The sequence below is a fragment of the Chinchilla lanigera genome, unplaced genomic scaffold (assembly GCF_000276665.1).
Source record: "Chinchilla lanigera isolate Chin_1 unplaced genomic scaffold, ChiLan1.0 scaffold00058, whole genome shotgun sequence".
NCBI classification, from domain to species: Eukaryota; Metazoa; Chordata; class Mammalia; order Rodentia; family Chinchillidae; genus Chinchilla; species Chinchilla lanigera.
This window is the reverse complement of record NW_004955459.1, coordinates 13,911,280-13,935,716: the sequence shown is the minus strand read 5'-3', so window position 1 is coordinate 13,935,716 and position 24,437 is coordinate 13,911,280. Positions and strand designations below refer to the sequence as shown.

At 34.2% G+C, this 24,437-nt stretch overlaps 1 protein-coding gene across 3 annotated transcripts in view; it reads left to right on the top strand.

Moving 5' to 3' along the window:
• Dpp10 (dipeptidyl-peptidase 10 (non-functional)) overlaps positions 1–24,437 on the top strand; it is a 1,310,731-nt gene that overhangs the window by 831,779 nt on the left and 454,515 nt on the right. For all 3 annotated transcript variants that reach the window (XM_005397695.2, XM_005397696.2, XM_005397697.1), the window contains exon 3: positions 7,159–7,254. In XM_005397695.2, the coding sequence (XP_005397752.1) occupies positions 7,159–7,254 (96 nt within the window). The remainder of the gene's footprint in view (positions 1–7,158; positions 7,255–24,437) is intronic.

The window sequence follows — 24,437 nt, the reverse complement described above, 5'->3', positions numbered from 1 at the left end:
GATCATATTCATCATAAAGAATTTGTACTTGTACATGATATATTTTGATTCTCCTTTGTTTCCCAGTCACCTCCCCTCACTTCAATCCCTCTTCCCCTCCTTTGTTACAAAGTTTTGTTTCCATTTTATCCTTATCTTTTTCTTTCCTTTCTCCTTTTTTCTTTTACCTCTTCCCCCTCCCTAATTCCTCTTTTCTTTTGAATAATTTCTTCCTATATCCAATATCTATTAAATTTTGATTCTTATTTACTCTTTCAGTTTCTCATACCAGGGAGACAATGCAAAATTTACTCGTGTGTGTTAGATTTATTTCACTTAAAAGTATGATCTCAAGGTAAATCCATTTACCTAGAAATGTCCCAAGTTTATCTTCCTTATGGCTGTAGTACTCTATTCTGTATATAAAAAAAACTTTTTTATCCATTCCTTGGTTGATGGGCATTTGAATTTTTTCAAGATTTAGCTATTGCAAACTGTGTTGCTATAAACATGGGTGCACATATGTTGCTCTGGTATGGTGTTTCCAATTCTTCTGGGAAGATACCCAGAAAGAGAATGGCTGAGTCAAATGGAAAGTCTAATGCTAGTGTTGTGAGGAATATACACACTGATTTCCACAGTGGTTGTATCAGTCTATAGTTCAACCAACAGTGCAGAAGTGTTCCCGTTTTCCCCAGTTCCACCAGTACATGTCATTGATTGATTCCTTGACAATAGAATTCCTCCATTCTTTGTAGAGTGAGATAGAATCTAGGAATTGTTTTAAATGCATCTCTCAAATGACCAATAATGTTGAACAGTTTTTCATAGGTTTATTTTCCATTTGTATTTCTTTGTCTGAGAAATCTGTGTACATATCAGATGACTATTTATGGATTAGGTCTTTAAGTTTCTGGGGTCTGGTTTTTTTCAATTCTTTATATGCTCCAGAGAGAAGTCATTTGTTTGAGGAACAGTTAGCAAAACTTTTTCCCAACCTGTGGATTGTCTTTTTACTCTGCTAGTGATTTCTTTTGATCTATAAAACTTTTTCATAAGGTGAGAACCCAGTTCCCACTTATTGATTCTCTGAAGTATTTCTCGTGCAGTTTGGGTTTTTTCATTAACTCTCTGTCTACATCTATGTCTTCAAGATTTCTATCTACTTTCTCTTCCAATGGATTTATTGGTTTTTTTTTTATATTTAGATCTTTGATCCATTTTCACCTCAGTTTAATACATGGTGATAGACATGGATCTTGTTTTTCCAGCACCATTTATTGAAGAGGTTATCTTCCAGTGAATGTGTTCGCCCCCTTTGTCAAAAATAAGGAGGCTGAATGTGTATGGATTTGTTTCTGCATCTTCTGTTCTGTCCCACTGATCCTCAGGTCTTTTTTTTTCTTTTTTTTTGGTCACCATAATGCTGTGTTTATCACAGTAGTGCTATAGCATAATTTCAAGTCTGAGATAGTAATGTCCCCTCCCTTTCCTTTATTGCACAGAATTTTTTTTTGCTACTATAGGTTTCTTCTAGTTCTAAGTGTATCTATGATTGTTTTCTCTAGTGCTTTGAGATATGCTAGTGATATTTTTATTGAGATTGCATTAAATCTTTTTTTAAATTTTTTTTTGTTTTTTCTGGTACCAGGAATAGAACTCACAACCTTGCGCTTGCCAGGTAGGTGCTGTGCCACTGAGCTAAATCCCCAGCCGCTGATTTAAATTTTTATAATGAGCGCAAGAGACACCTTTCCATTCTCTGATATCCTATTCAATCTCCTTTTTCAGATTACTGAAGTTTTCTGTGTAGATATCTTATAGTTCCTTTGTTAGATTGATTTTTATGTATTTCATTACTTTTGATACTATTATGAAAGGTGTTGTTTCCCTGACTTCTCTCTCAATAAATTTGTTATTTGTGTAAGGAGTGGTATTGATTTTTTAGTGTTGACTTTATATCCAGCTACACAATTAGATTTGGTTGTTAAATCTAGAAATCTTTTGGTGGAGTTTGTGAGTTCTTCTATGTAGATTATCATGTTATCAGCAAATAATGATAATTTACATTATTCCTTTCCTGTATTTATTGCTGATATTTCTTTTTTTTGTCTAATTGCTCTTGATAATATTTCCAGAACTATATTGAATGGGTGCAGTGAAAGTAGACATCTTTTTCTTGTTCTTTATTTTAGAGTAGAAGCTTTCAGTTTTGGGCTGTTTCGAATGATGTTTGTTGTTGGTTTGTCTTAGATGGCTTTTATAAGATTGAGAAAGACCATCTATTCCAATTTTCTGAAGATATTTGGTCATGATTTGGTGTTGGACTTTGTCCTATGTTTTTCTGCATCTATTAAGACGATCACCGTTTTTTTGTCTTTGGCTCTGTTAATATGGTGTACTACACTTACTGATTTACATGTGTTGACCCATGCCTGTATCTCTAGGATGAATCCTACTTGCTCAAGGTGTATAATATTCTTGATGGTTTCCTGCATTCTGTTTGTCAGTATCTAACAGAACGTTTTTGTGTCTGTGCTCATAAGGGAGATTCATCTATTGTTCTCTTTTTGTTGGTTGTGTCTTTCTCTGGTTCTGATATGAAGGTAATACTTAGTTCCAGGAATACATTTGGGAGAATTCCTTCCCTTTCAGTTTCTTTAAAGAGTTTGACGACTAATGTTATTAGATCTTCTCTAAATTTCTAGTAGAATTCAGCAGTGAATCCATTAGAGAGTTGGCTTTTCTTTGGTGCCATGTTTTTAATTACATTTTCAATTTCATTGACTGATATTGAATTATTTTGAATTTTTATATGCTCCTGATTTAACTTTGGTAATTCATATATATTGAAAAATCGGTCCATTTCTTCTGTTTTTCCTTCTCATTAGAATGTACAATCTCAAAGTAGATATTGATGATCTTGGTTTCTTCAGTGTCCTTTGTGATTTCACTGTTTTCATTCCTAATTGCAAGAATTTGAGTCTTTCCTTCCTTTTTTTTTGATAAGGTTGGCTAAGGCTTTATCAATTTTATTTAATCTTTCAAAGAACCAACTCTTCAATTCTTTGATTCTTAGTAGTATTTTTTGTCTCAATTTCATTAATTTCTACTCTGATCTTTGTAGTTTCTGCCCCATGTATAAGCTTTGATCTTGACTTGTTCTTTCTCTAGAAGTTTTAGGTTCAGCATTAAATGGTTTAGTTGAGCTCATTCTGTTTTCCTGGTCTGAGAATTCACTGCTATAAATTTCCCATATAGGACTGCTTGCATTCGTTCCTGTACTTTCCAATATGTTGTATCAACATTATCATTTAATTGTAGATTCTGTTTAACTTCATCCCTAATTTCACCACTGATCCATTGTTTGATGGAGCTTTAGTGGTTTCTTTTGTCATTGATTTCCAAGTTCATTGCTATATGTTCTGATAACATTCATGTGATAATTTTAACTTCTTTGTATCTACTTAGGCATGTTCTACAGGCTAGTATGTATTCTATTTTGGAGACCATCTCATGTGCAGCTGAGAATAATGTCTATTCTCATTTTGTGGTGTTGAACACTGTGTAGACATCTACAAAATCCATTTATTCAAATATTTGGTTCAATTCTGATATTTGTTGCTTTTTGTGTAGTTGATCTACCTATTTGTGACACTGAGGTATTAAGATATTCCATTACAATTGTGTTAGTGCTTATTTGATTTTTCATGTCCTTATTTGTTTTATGTAGTACAGTGAACCTGTATTTGCTGCATACATATTTATTATTGTTATCTCTCCATCTTGGTGTTTTTCCTTAACTGGTATGTTGTGACCTTCTCTGTATCTGTTGATCAGTCGTAACTTGAACTTACTTTGTCTGCAGATAGAGTAGCTACCACTTTTTTTCTGGGTTCTTGTCACATGAAGTATTGTTTTCCATCCTTTGACATTAAGTCTATGAATTTCTTTTTGAATTAAAAGTGTTTTCTTTATTCAGCATGTTGTAGGATCTTGTTTCTTGATCCATTCTGTCCATCTGTTTCTTTTGATTGCTGAATTGTGACCTTTACATTGATAGCTACAACTAATATGTGTTGACTTATCCTTGTCTTTTTATTGTCCTATTCTTGGTTCCCTGTTTTTCTCCTCTATTTTATTGCTTGTTTTACCTAGTGGATTTTTGATTGTAGTCTTCTTTGTCTCTTTCTAATATATACTTCAGAACATTGAGTAGGGCTGGTTTAGTGATCATGGATTTCTCCAGTTGGTGTTCTCTATCATGAAAATATCTTATTTGTACATCAATTTTGAAGGACAGTTTTTCAGGGTACATCAATCTGGATGGAAATTGTTGTCTTTCAGGATTTGAAATACTTCAATTTAAGCTTTCCCTTGATTTCAGGGTTTGTTTTCAGAAGTCCGCTGTGATTCTGATGGGCTTTACTTTATAGCTTATTTGCTTCTTTTCTGTAATAGATTTTAATATTTTGTTCTTGTGCTGAATTTTTCTAATCTTGCTTATTATATTCTTTGGTATAGTTTTGTTTTGAATCAATAATTGGAGTTCTTTATGCCTCACTTAACTATATGTCTAATTCTTTTTCCATGCTTGGGAGATTTTCTCCCATTATTTTTTTGAACACCTTTCTTTATGCTGTTTGTGCTGATTCATTGACTTCAATCAATCCTGTATTTTTTTCTTTCAGCATAATGCGGCAATTGGAGTGTTTTTCACAGTCCCTTGCTATTTTTAAGAGGTTTTTCTTTTCATGATCACCAACTGTTGTCTTGTAAGTCTGATATTGTCTGTTCACCTTCATTCAGTTAATTTTGTAAACTTTCAATGTAATTTTTAATTTCTTAAATATCTGTCTGAATCGGTTTCATGGATTCCACTTTTTTTCCTATGTTGAATGATCATGGTTTCCATCATTTTTCTATGCTCCTCTATTTTTTATCTTTATCTACTTTAAGTTTGTTGAGCAAATCCATCATTATGGTCATCATCGCCTTTTTTACTTGGAAGATTTTTTCTTGTCTGAGTTCCTCTAAAATCTCATGCATTTGTTTTCTAACTTCTGCTGCTATCATTCCAGAGAATTCAGATGGATGGCTTTTGATTCTTTCTATTTCTTTATCTCCTGGATTTGTGCTTGGTAGGTTGAAGTACCAGTAGGTTGGGGTACCAGTTTGCTTCTGTGTTTGGTCATTTTCTATTTTATTTTGTTTTCTATGTTGACACTTGTAAGTTTCTTATGGTAGATAGCTTTATAAGGAGCATCAAGGCTTCGCTATGGGATGTCTGTTCTTCAGAGACATCTTCTAGGTGTAGTTGGTTCTTGTTCTTTGTGTCTGTCCTAAGATCCTATGTTACCAATTTATTAAGGATGAAAACTTGCTGTATATTTGGCTAAGAACCCTGTCCCTTGGTGCTGGACTATGGTGATGGTTATGATGCCAGACAACCACAGCACTGCCATACAAAGGAGAACAACTGATTACAACAGGTATGACATCCTGTTTAAAGTAGTACAATTAGCAATAACAATAGCATCAAGTACAGCTTTAAACCTGACAATCTCTGATATCTATTAATTTGGTACCTTAAACCATAATGGAAGATGTATAGTTACATAACAAACTTTAACATCATTCAGAAAATTGTACAGAGAGAGTTTCCATTTAGTAGAGTGATTTTGCCCTATGGTGATGAAATTTAAGAGGGATAGGGGACAAAACAGAAAGCTAAATGAAGAGAAATATAGTAAAATCAAGGTTGGAGGACAAAGGATGATGGTCCAGGCTTTGGGAAACTTGAGGAGGTAGAAGATAGAGAATGAAGGAAAAAAAAAATTATTGAAGTGGACCAGAAAAACTAGAGAGATAGTCACTCATGCGTAAATATCATAAAATCAAGAGAGATAGTTGAGGAAATGGAGAGAGAAGATGAATAGATCAAAATAAGAATAAAGGCAAAGGCCTAGAAAAACAAACAAAAACACTACTTATCTCTGTGTCTCTCTCCCAGTTGCTGTGGTGCCGTCAAATAGAGACAACCTGAGGCTGCTCACAGGGTGTACATTTGGCTCCTCCCAGTTAGATCAACTTTCTCCATTCCACTTACACTGACATGTCTCTGTTCTCTTGTGCTTCTTATTCCTGGGTGGGGTGGGGGAGGGTGCTGGGCACTGTCTCACTGCTCTTGCCATCATTGTGGAGAGAGCTAGTCCCACTTTGATCTCCTCTGCCATAGGATGAGTGGCAACCTCACTGGCTTCAGGCCAAGTGGTGTTGTGCTATTCTACTCACTTATCTTCATCAGCACTGCTGCTGCTACTGTGCAGCTGCTGCAGTCCCTAGCATTACTGACTCACTACTTCTATCACCATCTCAGAGGCAGCCCAAGGCTATTTGGTCCTCTTCAGTCTCCTCTCCCGGGAGCAAGTGCCAGGGCTGTTTAAATATCATGTGTCTGTGTCCCTCTCACTGATCTGAGGTCGAGTCCATAATCTTGCTGACATTAGGGGTTTCAGTTAGGGCATATGACAGAAAAGAAAGCTGACAGCCAGTTGTGGGGGAAGCAGTGCTTCCAAATTTGCTGCCAGGCTGCCATGTCCTCTGTGTAGAGGAAAGCACAAAAGGCAAGGGGACCTGTATTCCAAATCTACCATAAATTGGCTTGAGTTAGGCACACTTTTATAGTCCATCTGTTTCTTGGAGACTTCAAAGTATGGCAAATCTTGCCTGGCACACAGGTGGAAGTACCACAGGCAACCCTTTGGGTTGGGTCACTGTTCTGTAAGATGTAATGTCTATGTTTTGTTTGATCTACAACTCTTATTTGAGATTGACTTGGGAATTTCGATGCATGTCCCTTCTTTTCCTCTTACTACCTGTGTTTTTAGTTGATATTCTATGAGTATCTCCAATGTGGCTCTTCCTCTATTCAGGCATTTTGAATCCTCATATAACATGGGATTTACCTATTTATGACAGATCAAGAAAATTTCATATTAAAAACAATTTGTGAAAACTATTATGAAACAAACTTCAAGTGCCAAAATCATGTCAATATTCTCACTTCATATTTATATCTAACCATATTTTTTGAACCATATGACTCCAAATTTTCTAACATGTATTTTAAAAAATGACACAAATTTGATGTCTAATATGTAACTACTTTGATTCTAGATGAACTCACAAATTCATCAGAAACCCAACTGTCTTTAGAAGATCTCTTCAGGAAAGACTTCATACTTCATAATCCAGAAGCTCGATGGATCAATGGTATGTGTAGATGGTTTTATATATTTATTTTGATCTCTGTGTATCTAAAATAAAAGTAATATTTGTAGTTAATGTGTTAATAATTGATATTCTTTGAATAGTACATGTATAAATAAGTTAATCTATGTAATCTAAATTACATTATATATTATATATTACATATTTATTATATATTTTAGGTCAACTTTTGAAATTAAAAGATGAAAATATAGTTAAACTATTGAGTGGCTTATGGACTTTGATTTATCTTTATAGAAAGAAATAAGGGAAGTTATTGTGTAAAATAATCATGAAAAATGTGTTAGTTAAAATAAATTCACAGTTTTCATTTTTTTAATATTCTAATTTTCCCAATAGTAATAATCATCATGGTTGGATAACTGCTATTCTTGTCTTCCCATTTATTTAGATATAAATTCTTTATTTTCAAAAATTAGAGCAGATCGTAGGTAAAAGCTTTTCCTCTATATATAATAAAGCTAATCTCATTTATAATTCTTTCTTTCCCATATTCTAATTAAATATTTTTATATTTGTAAATTAAAATTTATTTTATAGAAGCTATAAAACTACAGTTTAGCTCATGACTACAAGGACCAAATCACTTATTTAACTGGGACTGATGTAGCTCCTAGAGATCAACAGCATTCAAGATATATGTTTTGAATATATAAATGAATGGATGCTTTATTTCAAGTCTATTGTTGTATTCATTAGCTAAAGTTTTAGTTGAAACAAGTTGGAAGATAGCTGCATATTATTTTGATAGTATTAGAGCTAGAGAGCACAACACAGCAATTTTTAAATCTATTTTTGTTTTTCTTTTTAATTATTCATCTTCTTGAATCTATTTTTGAACTTTCAATTGTGATTACTTCAGATTATAGCAGAAGAATCTTTTGCATAAAGAAACCTAATTTAACTACTGTTGCCCTCACCTTAATAAACATATATCTCACAGATCATTCCCCAATGGAGAATTATAATTATGTAAATTATAAATTATTACCAAATATTTCCTATGGAGGGAGATAATAAATTGGAAATTTGCCTGAATTTTATAAAATATTGGTAGTGTAAGTCATGATATCTGAAATGGTGAATAATCTTGTTTTATTGTCATGGCTTTTGTTTACAAATTATTTGAAATTTGTATAGTGTTTGGATTTTGGACAAATAACACAACTTTGTATAGTCATTGACTGTGAAAAGCAAGATAATGATGAATCCCTTCACACTCTCAGGTTACTTGGATGGTTTAAAAATGGATTTACTCCTGTGTGTAAGTGACAATTTGATACCAAAGCTAAGGAATGATGGATATTTTAGCAATGAACTGCATGCTAAGTTAAACCACATGTCAATATGCATTACATACCTGCTGCTTTTACACCTTATGAACTATCAAAGTAGTGTAGTTGGAATTAGTCATTTTCATCATTTTTTAGTAATTTCTTTAACTGGTATTGGTAAATTTCACCTTAAGAAGGATCTAGGGCAAAAGTACATTGTTACTGTAACATTCTAATGTATTTTAATATTTACAAAATAATGGCATGAAAACTATTTGTTAAACAAAATAAACAGAATCAATATTGGAGGGAAGGCCATCTTTATTAATGTCACTGAAAAACTTGAGTATAGATTGTGTGATCAGAGTTTGTTTGGGAGCAGCGGAATGGATTTGTGTTCTTATGTAACTCAGCCTATCTTGTAGAAATCACTAGATACTTATACTGTTTACATATTCCTCATATAGGCAGATAATATAGTTGGAACCAGATGAGTAGAATATGTACCCTTGTTCTCACTATCAATGGTTATATAGAAATATAAAATGTTAGCACTCTTCATTTCTGAGAGATGACTCATCAGATTTTCCTAATATGTAGATCACTTTAAGGAGTTCAAGATAAGCATATTTGGAAGCTTTAATTCTTGGAGGTCTGTATAGGAACGTTTAGTGCATTACTAGCCAAAGGGAAAGAGACAGTGTAGATGACCCTGATATGTGCACATTGTAGTGAAGCATTTTGTTCATTATGCTAGTTCTCAAGTAGCACTCAGAACGACACTGCAGCCTTGTGCAGGTGCTTGTGGTTGTGAGTAACGTAACAACTGCTTTGCCTCAAAACTGTTCACATCCTAGAAATTTCCATTTGGATAGCATCTTCCTAGTTAAATCCACTTCAAACCTAGAAATTCATCTTTTAAAATTTATTCATTTCTCTACATACAGTTAAGGATCAACTGATCATTAAGGGAATATGTACCATTGGGTACTTTCTAGGTTAATTTCTATAACAGATGTTTTATACTATATTTCATGTGACAGCACATAACACTGATATTAACCTCAGAAAACTGATGCTTGATAAAGTCTCAGGTGTCTCTGAAATCTCCATCGGTCCCCAGTGAAGTACAAGTTTCTAGGGCCCAGCTAACAATTACAGTATTAAAGTGCATCTCCAAGACAATCAGAAGAAACTTTTATCAAATGAATACACTCCCAAATCCTCCCTTTCTGTTTTAAGGCTCAAAACCAGACTTCTGTTCTTAGCCTGTTCTACTTCACATTTTGTTTCATTTTCAACAACTGCTTGAAAGTCTCTTTTTTTATTAGCTCATGTCTGTAGTATATGTAGTTTACAATCATCTTGGCTAGTGGGTACATGTGCATAATACAGCTTGATTCTTTTCTTTTAATCCATCAAGAGATGGTTAGATTTTAAAAAAATGGAATAATTGGCTGCAAAGAAGGACAGATTCAAGACATTGCTGGAAAATGAATGCACCTGGAAAACATAAATTTGAGTGAAATAAATCAGGCACACAAACTAATACTACATAGTATCTTTCATTTACGGGAAATAAAGTACAAACAAAGAGCACAATATAGGATGGACAGAAGACAGGAGATAGATCTCTTACAAGTGCAAAAGGGTCCAAGAGATAGGTTAGGGCTGAGGGAGAGAGGAAGTGCAAAAAAGTAGAGTGTAGATATATCATTGGCAAAAACTAATACCTCTGTAAATGTAAACATGATACGCCATAAACAGGAGGTAATAATACCAACAAGAACAAAAATGAGGAAATGGAATTTAGAGGAGGGAGTGAGGAAAGGAAAGAGAATTTTTGAAAACTGTCTGACACTTCTTTCTAAACACCGTTGTCTCTACTGGAATCCCTTCCCAAATCTGAAAGCCCAAATTTTATCCCACTAGAAATTTAATATCTTGAAGTAATGCCAGTGACTATTCTTTTTCCTGTCAGGAACATTATCTTCTTTAAACTCTAGTCTGAGCCCATAGTATAAAAATTTCTCTTTTGGCTATAATTATAATACACCTAATCTCCTCTAAGGCAGTGTTTCTAAAACTATTGTGAAGCACCAATATTTTTAAATGTTAATTTACCTATTTTTTAAATGCAATAAAAATAAACTGGTAGAAAAATAAAATCATAATCCAAATAAAATCATGTCTTCCTTTAATATTTTTAAAAGACCTAAAGTTAAATTTCAATCAAATGTAAGTCTAAGCATAATATTCACACAGAAGAAAGGAATGTCAAGAGTTACTCTATGTGAAAGAACGTATACAGTTAAAAACAATTAAAAGATTGATATTAAAGTGTAACTATTTGTTATTCCTAAATAAGTATTCAAGAAAATCAAAGGACACAGTAATTCTTCATATTAAAACCTATTTGCTGATTTTGAACAAAACCTGAAAAATCAGTATTAAATTTTTATATAATAAATAGGCTATCACTTATTAATGAATGTAGGTAGGTTAGATTGACAGCAGTATTCACAGGGGACAATGATGTATTTAGCCTACTTTTGGTTTTTATTTTTATAACTCTCATAATAGAAAAGAAACCAGATTCTCAAGGTAAAATGATGGTAATGGAAAATAAGCTTTTGATAAAAGATTTAGCAATCTCAGATTATAAATTTATTTTGAGGTATTAAGAATCAAGTAATATTTTAGTTTAAAATTTTGTTTTGAACACTTTATTAGCACCAGTTCCAAAGCATATCCTATAGAGTGTAGTTAATCGTTTCTTTGATAAAAAACATACACTAGATTTTAGACCAATCTGGATTATAGTGGACAAATACATCATCAGGTGATAAAAGTTTATTGTGTGTCAGTTGTGAGGTGCTTGTTTACTCTGAGTTTGACACTTACTTGGTGAAGTTAGTTTACTGATCATGTTTTTGGATGTTGGTGTAACATCAAATTGTTTGAAAATTTCTTCATGCTTTATCTCAGTGAAACATTCTGCTCTGGAACAGTAGCCAAGACAATGTAGCGCCACTCTACTCTAACAGACAACATGCCATGAGGATTGGACTTCAGTCACATTTACTTTTAAGTGGCCCAGAAATCTGTACCTTATCTAGACTTTAGTAGTGCAGAATAAATAGTTTAACTGAAAATTGAAAAACGTGTTATGTGTTCTTCATATATAAATGTCGGTACACTTTATTTGCAGTCACTAGAAGGTAACTCTGGTTCTTTTTCTCTCAGTGTTTATAATTTTTCTCAAATTATGCAATGTGACTTGTATGTGATACAACTTGTTGCACAACTTTCTTTAGAATAAAGTTGACTGAAATGTGTGATAATGTATGAGGATTTGCATTTTATCTTGATCTTATCAAACTAGTGTTTGTGTCAGTTAAACTCATTTGCCACATGATACTCCAAAAGAGATATTTAAACTTCTTATCTGTTAAATGATGCATGACAGTGTAACATATTAAAATAGAAAAACTGTTAAATCAAGGCAATCCAGCACCTTTCAGCATATTACTTAAGCCTTTTGAGGCTCGGTTTCTTCATCCCAACTAGGGATAATGATACTGTAATTGAAAGTATAATGCAAGGTCAATGAGCAAAACTATGTAAAGAGCACAGGTAAAAGGCTCAAAAGGAAAGAACATATATTGAAATTGGGAGATAGATTTTGTTCAAATGGAAAGGAGATCAAGAGATACAGAATGGGGAAGGAAAAAGAATGAATAAAAAACAAGAATTAAGTCATGTTATGTACATGTATCAGCTCCCCACAAAAAATGTAATCATTGTGTGATACAGACATTTACTAGTAAAAAATAAGTATTGAGAAAAAGCAAGAGTCTGGAGCCTTGTAGGTATTAAATTGTAGGGACCCACATGAGTGCTTTTAGGAGTGTTGTGATTATCAGAGAGGTCTTTATAAATGCCCCTGACTGTCTCATTCTCATGAATAATATCCAGGATATTAAAGAGGCAGTGAGAAGCCATTCTTATGATTTGTAGGAAAAACAAAACACAATACTGTAAATAATATCAATTATATTCATTTCTCAGAGAATCAAAGAGATGAACCTATTTTAATGTTTGTCTGTTTAGTACAAGTTTATAATGCTTGAATTGTTCTACTTGGATGAGTTGCAGAAGTTGCTGGGAATTTGTCTTGGTCACTTTTCTCTCATTTCTGAGACAAAATACCTGATGCCCAAAATAAAGGAAGAAGGGGTTTATTTAGCTTACAGTTTTTGGGGGGTTCAGTCCATACTCAGCTGGCTCCAAGGCAGAGTGGCACATGGCGGAGGGCAACAATTCCTGGCGGAGGAAAACAGCGAAGAACGCAGCAATAACAAGAGGGGGAGTGACAGTAAGCAACCTCTCTCCCTCCTTTATAGTGTAGGCAAGCTATCTGCCACAGGGCAGGAGTAGCACTCACACAGCATGAGACCATGAAACAATCAGAAACTCTAGACACCTGCCCCATGACTGCATCAAGCTTTGAGGGGACATCCAGATTCAAACTATAACAGTATTAAAACACTCCATTTAGCTGATACTAAGCTCTGAGCTGAAATTATATTATCCTTTACCTAATTTTTTAAACTTCTTGATGAAAGTTTTGTTTTTATAATCATCCACCCAACTGATATTTAAGGTAAAGTTGAATTTAAGTCTATGATGTTTCTGAAGATAACATATTTTATTGCAATGTAATATACTGACAAAATAATAAATATTAAAAATTTATGTATGTGGCTATATTAAAAGCTACGTGCATTTAATGAGCTACTCAGCAATCGTTAAAATGATTATGTGACAAAAGGTAATGACAGTCAAACATACTTGAATGAAATATTACATATAATTTGTATAGTATAAATTTATATGTATGGTCTATTCACAACTGCATGTTCTATATGTGCACATCTGTGTGTGCAAAGTGGACACTGGAAGTGATCCTGCCAAAATATTGAATAATTGTCTGAGTGACTGAGTTCTCCTTTTTAAAATTTTTTTCCAATTCTTGTTCATATTTTCAAAGCTTTCAGTAAGCATGCTATTATTACTGTAATGACTAGAGTACTGATAATCTCACTATAGTATAAATATGTTTAGCCAGTGAATTATTTGTTTTATTCACTGGAATTGAGAAATAGAACTGAGGGTAAAAATGCAGACTATCAAGGCCAGTGCGTGGTGTAGGGGAGTCGTGGAATTCCTTTCATTTAAATTAATTAAGTTATGGGCTGGGGATATAGCTCAGTGTCATAAGTGCCTGCCTGGCAAGCGCAAGGTCCTGAGCTCGATTCCAGGTACCAATACATAAATGAATAAATGAATAAATAAATAAATAAAAGTTTATTGGTATGTTTTAGGTATACATAATGATCACATTTAGGGCACTTGTACATGCTATAACTTGCTTGTTTTTGTTTTTTCCCCACCCCCTACCCTCCCTTCAAGTCGTCCTCCCCTCTTTTATATAGAAATAGGCTATTAAAAATACATTCTTAAGTGCAGTAGAACTAAAAGGGAGCCTTGATCCCCAGATATTAGAATGAAAGACCAACTGTTGCTTTTATTCCAAAGACCTGCAGGAGCAGGAGAAGCAGAGAAGAGCAGTTGGTTGTTAGTGATCCTGGAACAATAAAGCCATGCTCAGGTCAGAGATTCCTGCAGTAGTAGTTGTACTCTTTGGTTTTGTAAGAAGTTGATACTTGATGTTCTCTGTAGCTCGCTACCTTCTTTTTAGATCCTTCTTTTTTTTATAGCCCATAATGTAAACACATAGAGGGCTGTGATATTGTTATAACTCTGTTCTTGATTCATAGCTCAAAGAATTATAAATCAGGGCTAGGAATCTAATTAATTATTAGAAAGGGTGACCTTTCTTCGTACAGTCATATATGTCAGAGCGTCTTACTAAGTAAGGTACATAATTTTCTGAGGAAAAGTAAAGCAGTGCTTGCAAAAGTACACTACTGAGTAAATTTTCATTTCTCCAAATAACCAAATATGTTTTCTTTGTACATTTGCTATTTGCTAAATGATATTTTTACCAAAGTTTAAATTAAGTATCATCTGTAGTAAACTGCTTGAAATGACAAAAATATCTGCATTAAAAGCTCATTCTATGGTAACTTTTATATCACCTTCAAATAATCAAACTTTTGTTTGCAAATCGAATCTAAATAGTTTTTTATGGAAATGCTTTTAAAATTCCATTTTGTCTTAAAATAACACTACTTATACTAAACACCAAGATAATAAGGAAAAGAACATGCCCATCAAATTTAGTGTAAACATTTCAGGGAAAAAATTCAGAAAAAAATATATATACTTGAGAAATGCATTGATTAAAGATTTTAGTATCGGGATAATACTTGCCTCCAGGAATCAGATGGGGAGAATTCCTTCCCTTTCAATTTCATTAAAGAGTTTGGGAAGAATTGGTATTAAATCTTCCCTAAATTGTTTGTAAAATTCAGCTGTGAATCCATCTGGACCTGGGCTTTTCTTCATTGACACGTTTTTAATTACATTCTCATTTTCACTGGTTGATATTGAGTTATTCAGGATTTTTGTATCTTCTTCATTCAGCTTTGGTAATTCATATGTATCTAGAAATCTGTCCATTTCCTCTGTGTTTTCCATCCTACAAGAGTAAAGGTTTTCAAACTAGGTATTGATGATCTGAATTTCTTCAGGATCTGTAATGACTTCACCCTTTTCATTCCTTAATGCGTGCATTTCAGTTTTTTCTTTCCTTTTTTAATAAAGTTGGTAGGGGTTTATCTATTTTATTTATTCTTTCAAAGAACCAACTTTTTGAGTCATTAATTCTTTTTTTTTTTTTTTTTTTTTTTTAGTCTTCATTGCATTAATTTCTGCTCTGAGCTTTATAATTTCCTGCCTTCTTTGGGCTCTGGGTTTGACTTGCTCTTATTTTCTAGTAACATGAGGTGCAGAATAAGATTGTTTATTTGTGCTTGTTTTTTTTCCCTAAGGTGGGAGTTCACCGCTATAATCAAACGAAAATGGAGATATAACCTACAGGAACCTGTGGGATGCAATGAAAGCAGTTCTCAGAGGGAAAATGATTAAAGATTTTAAAGGGAACTTGCCACATAAACTAAACTTTAGAATAAGAAACCTAAATGCCATGTTATCCCACACTTGTTGAAATAGAATATTATATTTTGATATTTAAAAGAAGGAAAACAAAGCACTTGGAGAAATGAAATGAAATAGTTATATTCAGAGTGCACAAAATATTTATTGAGTTCCAACTGTGTGCTAAGAGTCTGTGGGCCTTAGAAAAGATTACAGTCAAATAAATGATGATTTCACGCCCCTATGATATTAGACACAATTGTAGTTGGTTTTAGCTTCGCTGGTCTTCATAATTACATTCCTCAGCATAAGGAAAGATTTATGTGGGTATCTGTGTTTCTATCTATGCATTAAATTATCTCTTTATTCCCTTAACATTTATTTATTGAATGTAGCCCAAAATTCATCTAGATGGAATAATATAAAGAGGAAAAATTTAATCCCTTCGCAAAACAAAATTGTGACTATAAGGTTCCTTTTCCTATCTCGCCCAATATTTTTTCTGATGTTTAATGCTTCAAATGAAATGAGCAATCTAAGGTCTGTGAATGAGATGGGAACTAGACGTAGCTAGAGAGTTGCAAGAAATACTCAATCCAAACAAAAAGGAAGTTTGATAAACTTTCTCCAAAAATCCAAGACAGATCTGCACTTCACCCATCTCCATCACTACCAGGCTGTAGGACACACATGGCCCATTTCCTTGTCTGAGATATCCTTTCTTCCCTCTACTTTTGATGTGTTATAGTCTTCACTTACACAATTCAGTAATTATGGCTGATGAATAAATGTACCACTGCCATATTCAAAGGAAATAAAACAAAATTATGGTAGCTAGAGATGGTCAAATCTAAGTGTAACTAACAGATTTTAAATAATAACTGATAGATTTAGGTTTTGTTTTTTACAGAGATATCTTGGACTTACACAGATCAGATTGTGCTAAGAATAGAGTGAAGAGTTTATATAAAAGTGAAGTTTAGTGCTGGTGTTGAGAGTGGAAGAGTGTCTTCCCAGGAGGTTGGGAAGACAACATGAAGAATGAGTTCTGGTGTTCACAGAAATTAGCACAGTTCATAGGTTAATTGCAGGGAAATTGTGTGTGTGTGTGTGTGTGTGTGTGTGTGTGTGTGTAGGAAGACTGAATGTAATCATCAACTCACATTGACATTATTCCAGTGTAATTGCTAATCTTGTTCTCATTTAGCAGGTTTGCCCTTTTGTTAAATGATAACTTTAAAACAAAAAATGTAGCTGCTCTGATGACCATCAGATATTTTATTATAAAGTGGAAGTGGAAGGTACTCATAAGAATTTTACCTAATATGTTCACAGCATATCACAAATTACATCATGCTTCTATTTCTCTGGCATATTTCTACATGTGTTATTTATTTATTTGTAGAGCTTTGAAAAACCGTCTTTGGGTGGTAGAGTCAGCATTATTTTTTGCTTTATAAATGAGTAATTTGGGACCTAGACAGGTTATCATCACTTCTCCCTGATTGAAAGTCAGTAGTCAGCTTTGCTTAAAGAAGGTCTCCTTTGTTCAACTCTGGGAAGAATAAATGAAAGTGGGTAAAAATTTAAAGGGCTTTTATTGCATTATCACAAAACTAACACTGCAGACTATTGATAAATTACCTTGAAAAACATCTATAGACTTAAAGAAAATAATGCTAAGGGAAAAGCCTAATATTAAGAGATGTTTTCTACTGCAATCAGATGATTTTAGTTTCACTAAAATACATGACTTGGAGAAAATCTAATGATTTTATAACATTTGTTGTGCAATCTAAGAAAGGAAAGAAGTATTTTGCCACTTGACATAGCAAAAAGCTCACATTTAGTACAAGTTTCATATTAATTTTTCGCTTCAGCTTGATTGGTTTGAGTAATGTCTGTGTGTGTAAATGTGTACATGTGTGTACACATTTCTATCTGAAGGTCTAGTTTTACTTAATCAGACTGATTGTCTTCTCAATTTCAATGGGCCTTGAGACCCTGAGATATCATAGAGTAAAATGGTTCAGCCCACTAGTTTACACTGAGTAAAGTACTAAGCATGTGAGTAACTTCCATGAAGTTATTAGCTGGAAAACTTGGGGGAGGCAATGGTGCTTTTCATGTTCCTCCATGGTCAGTCACTTCAAAACAAGCATAGAGTCAAATAAAATGTTTTCTCTTCTTCACAGTGGTTTGGTAGAAGTGCAGATATAGCAGAGCTAGTTCAACTTTCTTTCTGTATTATATACCTTTTCATTTTTCTTCTTATGAAAAATGAATTATTATTGTTTATGCTGCACTGTAGAAATGCAAAATTTGAAGCTATAGTATTGTCTAGAGTACTAGAGTGAAAGTTCTGGCTCCAGAAGTGTCAATGGACTAGATTCTGTCACACACCTTGAAGTTCCCTTGAAAAAGATGATCAGTGGTGAGGAAGAGGAAAGAGATTTAATCACTGGAGCCAGGCTTCCAAGAAAAGGAAAAACTGGACATGTTGATGGACACCGTCACCCCCATACTGTGGGAAGCTGAGGCAGTAGGACTGCAAGTTTGAAACCTGCCTGTGCTGGTGAAATTAATGAAATCTTATTTCAATAAATGAACCAACAAACATAAAAGGCTGAGTATGTAACTCAGTGAAGGTTCTGGGTTCGACGCCCGCTACCATACGAACAAGATAAAACCAAAATAAAACTGTTGACCTAAGAAGTACCTTCAAGGGGCTGGCAGGAATTTTGAGATTTTATAGAAAATAGGAGAAAAGACAAAACTCAGGGGTTTGCATAGCTGAAGAACGTACATAGCTGGCAGAGCAGGTAATCTGGGTCAGACCATGGCGTAGTGAAACACTATCTCATAACTAGTTCTGCGAAGCTCTGGGAAAATCTTCATTGCTTGTGTGGGAAATTTGGTCCCATGAAGAAATGATTGTTCCTTCCTAGGGGGAGTCTGTAGGTTTTGTTCTGCAGTAATTGCTCTTGCTTAGAGAGGTGATCTCATCATACATGATCTTATCTGGGAGACTAACCACCGCTTTTGGTAGTAGTTTTGGTCCCTGTTGTAAAGATGTTTATCAGTCAGATGTGTTTTATTTCTGAGACCTAAGGTAAATGCCCCAGACTTGGAACATCTGGGAGAACTCAGAAGAAAACAAGAGGCAAGATAAAACCAGAGGGTCATGGAATGGAGTTACTTAGATCAGTGACACTAAAGGAGGCTTCAGTATCTACCCACATAAATTATTTATTATTACTACTATGATAAAATATATATTTTAGGGACCATCTAAGAGTGGCCAGGTACAAGGCTATGCATTTTTAAATTCAGTACAGCTATTGTTCATATCGCTTTAATTTATTTATTAATTTTTTTTGTAGTACAGGAAATCATACTCATGACCTAACATTTGCAAGGCAGGCGCTGTGCCACTGAGCTGTATCCCCAACTCCATATCTCTTTAAGTTAAATAAAGGCATGCTAATTTTGTAAAGAAAGAACTAGAGGTTAAAGGAAATAGGTGATTTGTTAAAGACCACATAGCAGAAAGTAGGAGGATCAGAATTTGTGTTCAAGGCATCATTAGTTTCCATATTTGAGAAAATACATGTTTTTCTGCTTCTGGTTTATTTTGCTTAAGATGATGTGATCACTATCAAAAAATGATATTGTCAATGTATGCAAATGTCATACTGAAACCAACTAATTTCTGCATTTAATATGCACTAATAATTACACTAAATAATTTAAATTTGTATACTATTCAGTGAACTTTTACCATGAAATAGTAATTCTAATCAAATACATGTTTAAAAATAAGAATATTAAGAGAAAGATAAATATGAAGATAGAATAATGTTGAGATAAAGCATTAGGCATTTCTAATATAATTAATGTAGGAAAAATAAAACTTCTCTAATGAGTTTATACAAGAGTCTGAAATAAGATTCAAACAGAAGTGGAATTGAAAATAGTATGAAATAGAAAAGTGAGTATTAGGGGATTTAGGAGGCTAGTCTCAATAGTTGACTATTCTCCTTGGGAATCTTTATTATTTCACTAGGCTTCAGTCTTTTGTCTCCATGATAAAAGGTTTGCCTGAATGATTCACGTTATGTTCTGTATCTAGAAATCTCCTCAAAGCCTCCTGTGCTTGTAGGTGAGGATTTTAGGAGGTGGTGGATCTAGAGTGTGTGAATATGGATTATGGGTATGTGGCAGTTGGATTGGCCACTCATTGGATTAATGTATAGTTCTTGGTGTGTCTGAATGGATTTACTGAAGACAGAAACCTCACCCTGCATGTGGGTGGCACTGACCAAGAGGCCTGTAGCCTGAATGGAATAGAAAGGGACAGAAGGAAGGCACGCTCACTGCTTCCTGTTTGCCGCCTCCCATGCCTTGCATCTCTGCCACACCACCGTGCCTTGGAGTCAACTGACTATGGGCCAAAACCTCTACAAACTGTGAGCTAAGATAAACCTTCTTTCTTTTATTTTGGTGTGGGTCATTTTGTCCCAATAATGAGAAAAGTAACTGAGACAACACATACCATCTTTCGAATTGTCTTACTTTGGGATTATCCAAATCTAGATGTTGTACTTCGGTAGGCTCTAAAGCAAATCACAATGTGCCTGTGGTTTGCTTATTTTCTGATTTCTACACCACTTGGCTTAAGTGTAACTTCTATTCTTCATAGTAGTGCTATATAGCTCTTTGCTATCTTTTATAAAACTTGAGTCTACTCATCTTCACCTCCTAAAGGACTTGCTAAGTACATGAATTAAAAGTGGTAATTTAGGGGGCTGGGGATTTAGCTCAGCGGCAAAAGCGCCTGCCTCAAAAGCGCAAGGTCGTGAGTTCGGTTCCTGGTACCGGAGAAAAACCAAAACCAAAAAATTAAAAAAAAAAAAAAGTGGTAATTTAATGAATAATATTATATAAGATGAAAACTTTTCTGTATCTCTCAAGGCTTAATTTCTTTATAATCCAGTGCATACAGCTGTGAGTTAAATATTAACTATTCCTTGTTTTAAATGAAAATTGAATGTTTAGGAAAGTACAGAAAGTATGGGAGGGTAATATTCTGCTTAGGGTAAATTTTTATGAAATTTTTTCTATGGACTTTTTTCTATCGTATATAAAACTGGGTTCCTAAAAGCATAAGGGGTTCCTGTGTGTACCCTGTGATTGAAATATACAGTGAATGTTTAAACTTAAGAAACAAATCACACTAAATTTCCTATTGCCATTGTGACTCTCAAAGTACTCCCCCTCTTTCAAAACATAACTGATCCTTCTCGCTTCTTTCTGAGGCGAGGTCCTCAAGGTCCTTTCTTTGTGAGTGTATTTGTGAGGTGTGATAAAAAATAAGATGAATGCTGTTTTGAAGTGCCACCCAACAGAAAAGCCACATAGAAACATTATTCTCCATCTTCTGTCTCTTCCCCAAAGACAAAATTACTATGAAATGTGAACATTTTGGATCAGGGCATTGAGGCAGCTACAAGAGTGTAAATAAAGATACAAAATCGTACTCCAGGAAATGCTTCAGAAATCAACAGCAATGATAGATAAGTGTTTTCAAAGCAAAGGGAGTATTTTGAGAAGGATTAATGGCAATGTGTCTTTTATTGTTTTTTTTTTTTAAATTTATGCAGATCTCATTTTCTACTTTTAGGTGGTTACCCCTTGGTATACGTCATTGTGCTGTCAGTGCTCACGTCAGCCTTAATGGGCTTGGCCTTTCACTATAAGAGTTATGTATTCAGCTTGCAAACAGCAAATTTCCTTCCAAACAGCGTCTGAAGCATGTAATTTTCACACAGTATACCTCTGATGATATTCAATTTGTTAATGATGAAAATTCGTATACTAATTAGTTCACATGTACATGGTATTCCCTCTTTCCTTGAAGTTTAAATTTTCACTTCATTTTATGCCTTTATTGTCCTTTGTTTCTATGATGTATTCCTTAGCTTTTAAGCCCCCTGAGTTCCTACTGTATCTCAGAGATTTAGAAATGAATAATCATTTACTTTGCAAAGAGAGAGGTTTTGGGACTGGATAGTCTACTCGTGCCTAAGATTAAATGGTATCTCTTTTTTTTAGACCACTCAACTATGTTGTTTTCTGAAGTCCAGCTAATCACCAATGAGGGTAACTCAGTAGGGAGGGTTTAGAATTCCAGAAATCAGAGCATTAGTTCCACGTCTGGGAGACACGCGGGACAAAACACTTATCCTTTCTCTGTAATCATGTATTCAGGTATAAGACTGGTAGGATAATTTCTTCTTAGGATTCTCTTCTAAAGTCATTGTAAATATCAAACGACATATGTAAGTCCTTGAAAATGCTTCAAATACTTTAAAAAATTCTCTATTTTTCCTGAATGAGTATTTACTTTTGCTTCATTAGATTTCATGGCTTTGGTTTGTTTTTTTTTGTTTGTTTGTTTTTATCCAGTACTGGGAATCAAACTCACGACCTCGTGCTTGCCAGGCAGGTGCTCTGCCACTGAGCTAAATCCCCAGCCACTAGATTTCATGGCTTTGGTCAAGTCATGTGCACTTTGTATGTATTACCTTTATCTAAGCATCACCGTGGTCATGACAGCGGCAGTCACATCTAATTGTTTGTTTGTGTTGAGAATGTGACAGGCATTGGGCCAATAAGGCTGGGCTAATAACCTTATTTAATCCTCACAGAAACCGTAGGAATTATTTTTCTCATTTTTACAGTGGATCAGGCCAAACTGAGAGAGTTCAGTTAAGTTCCCTGGGCTCACTTACCTGGTAAATCTCAAAACAGGAGGTAGATACTTCAAATTAAATGATAGAGGATTTAAGTAGTTCAAAAAGCTTTGGGTAGATAAAGTATGGATTGGAAAAAGGTAGTAGAGAGAAAGCAAAAACTAGCTACTGAGGTTTGTTTTATTTTGGGCAATTTTGTCCAATAGTGTTTGTGTATTCTCCTTGTTTTTTAGATTCTCTGAAAGTCTAACTGTGGCCTTTCTTTTGGAGACTGGTGCATATCTGCTATACTAGGGTTGTTGTTTAAGGATCCTATAACTCAACAAATGATCTTAGAAGTGCTGTCTTTTGTTTTCATCCCAGTATGTTACCTCACGGCCCACCATACTGTACTCTCCAGCTCTTGCTATTCTAGGCACAATGCTCAAACAGTGGCAGAGAACACTGTTGCTGGTTCACATAAATGGGTTTGGACCTCCAAATATGTCTTTTTCATGTAATGTTAGTTTTACATGGAGTATGTTTTCTTTACTAAAAACAGATGTGTGGTTTTTGTTTTCATGAAATATCAGGTTTGTTCATGCCTTTCCCAGCCATCTTTGTTTTCTGATTTTTGTACTCACCCATGTTTTGAGCCACTCTCCTAACCTAGGGGCACTCAGAGCAAAGACAGATTGTTTCTGCATCTCCAGCATCAGATACTGTCTAGCATGCAGCCAGATGGCTGCTTCAGGAAATGCACTGACTGAGTGCTTTGGTGCAGCAGCCCTAATTTCATTTTGAAAACAAAGTTGCTAAGTAATATGTTTCCTTATACTTTTAAATAAAATATAAATAAGAGATAATATTCTTACTTTAAACATTAAAAGGAAGAGGTCCTTCAATCTTTTTTTTTTGTTGTTTAACAAAATGCAACTGAAATGACCACCATGTGGGACAGATGGATTTGGTTAGAGTTCATCGCTCTTTGCAGTTACAAAGGGTAAACATGGAGGTCTTTGAATGAGGAATAATTTGGCCTTGAAGACTTTTTAAGTAGTCTCTTTCTCTGTTCTGTATTCTTTTTATTCTCCTGAGTTTTTTTTCCTTAGTATTGTATATTTTGATTGTATGCAATATACATTGTTACATGTGTTTTTAAATTAATAGACATTTAAACTATTTAAATTTGGGGGAAAATATCCAGTCTTCTACAAATAAATCACTATCAGTGGACTATATCTTTCTCTGAGACTTCATTGTAGTGTGTTTTCTTTTTGCGTAAACATAGATTTATTTTTCCTATGTTTATTTGGACAAAGGATAGTCTATCTAGACTCACTGTTTATTCACCCTGACATTGTTGGGTCCTCTAGCGTCTATAGATACAGGACAAGTGGCACTGCCTAAGTCCCAATTTATTTCTTGGTGTCTAATCAGAGTTTGGCAGCTGTGTTTTTGTCAGAATTGATATTTTGCCTTTTCCCAAGTTCTAAGTGACTCAATACTTTAAAGATAGTGTATACTGAAAAATCAATTATATGAGCCTAATGTAAATATTTTATAATGCATACAGCTATTGAATGTTTCATGCTACTCCATTGATATGTATAATTTTATACTTTTAGTTGTGTTAGAAATCAATTGAAATAAAAAGAAAATCACCTTATATTTCTAAGAGTCCTCTTTTATGCATATTCATCTTGATTTGGCCAAAACCTGAAACTATTTATAAGTACTACACATTCCACAATATCTGAGCCCATCACTATCCTCCCCAGCTCCACCTAAGTACTAAAATTGTTTTCTAGAACTTGACATCTTGGGGGATAGTGTAAGAATTAGACTGTGCAATTTTTGGATTTCCTTGAAATAATTTAGAGATTAAACAACAAAGAAAACACACACACACACACACACACACACACACACACATTATCACAATTATGCCTCCATCCTGTGCGAAGTTAGGGAAAGTTGCTTACGCTATCAGATGTTCCATAGTTGGAAGTTATCAGTGAGTTCAACTCCT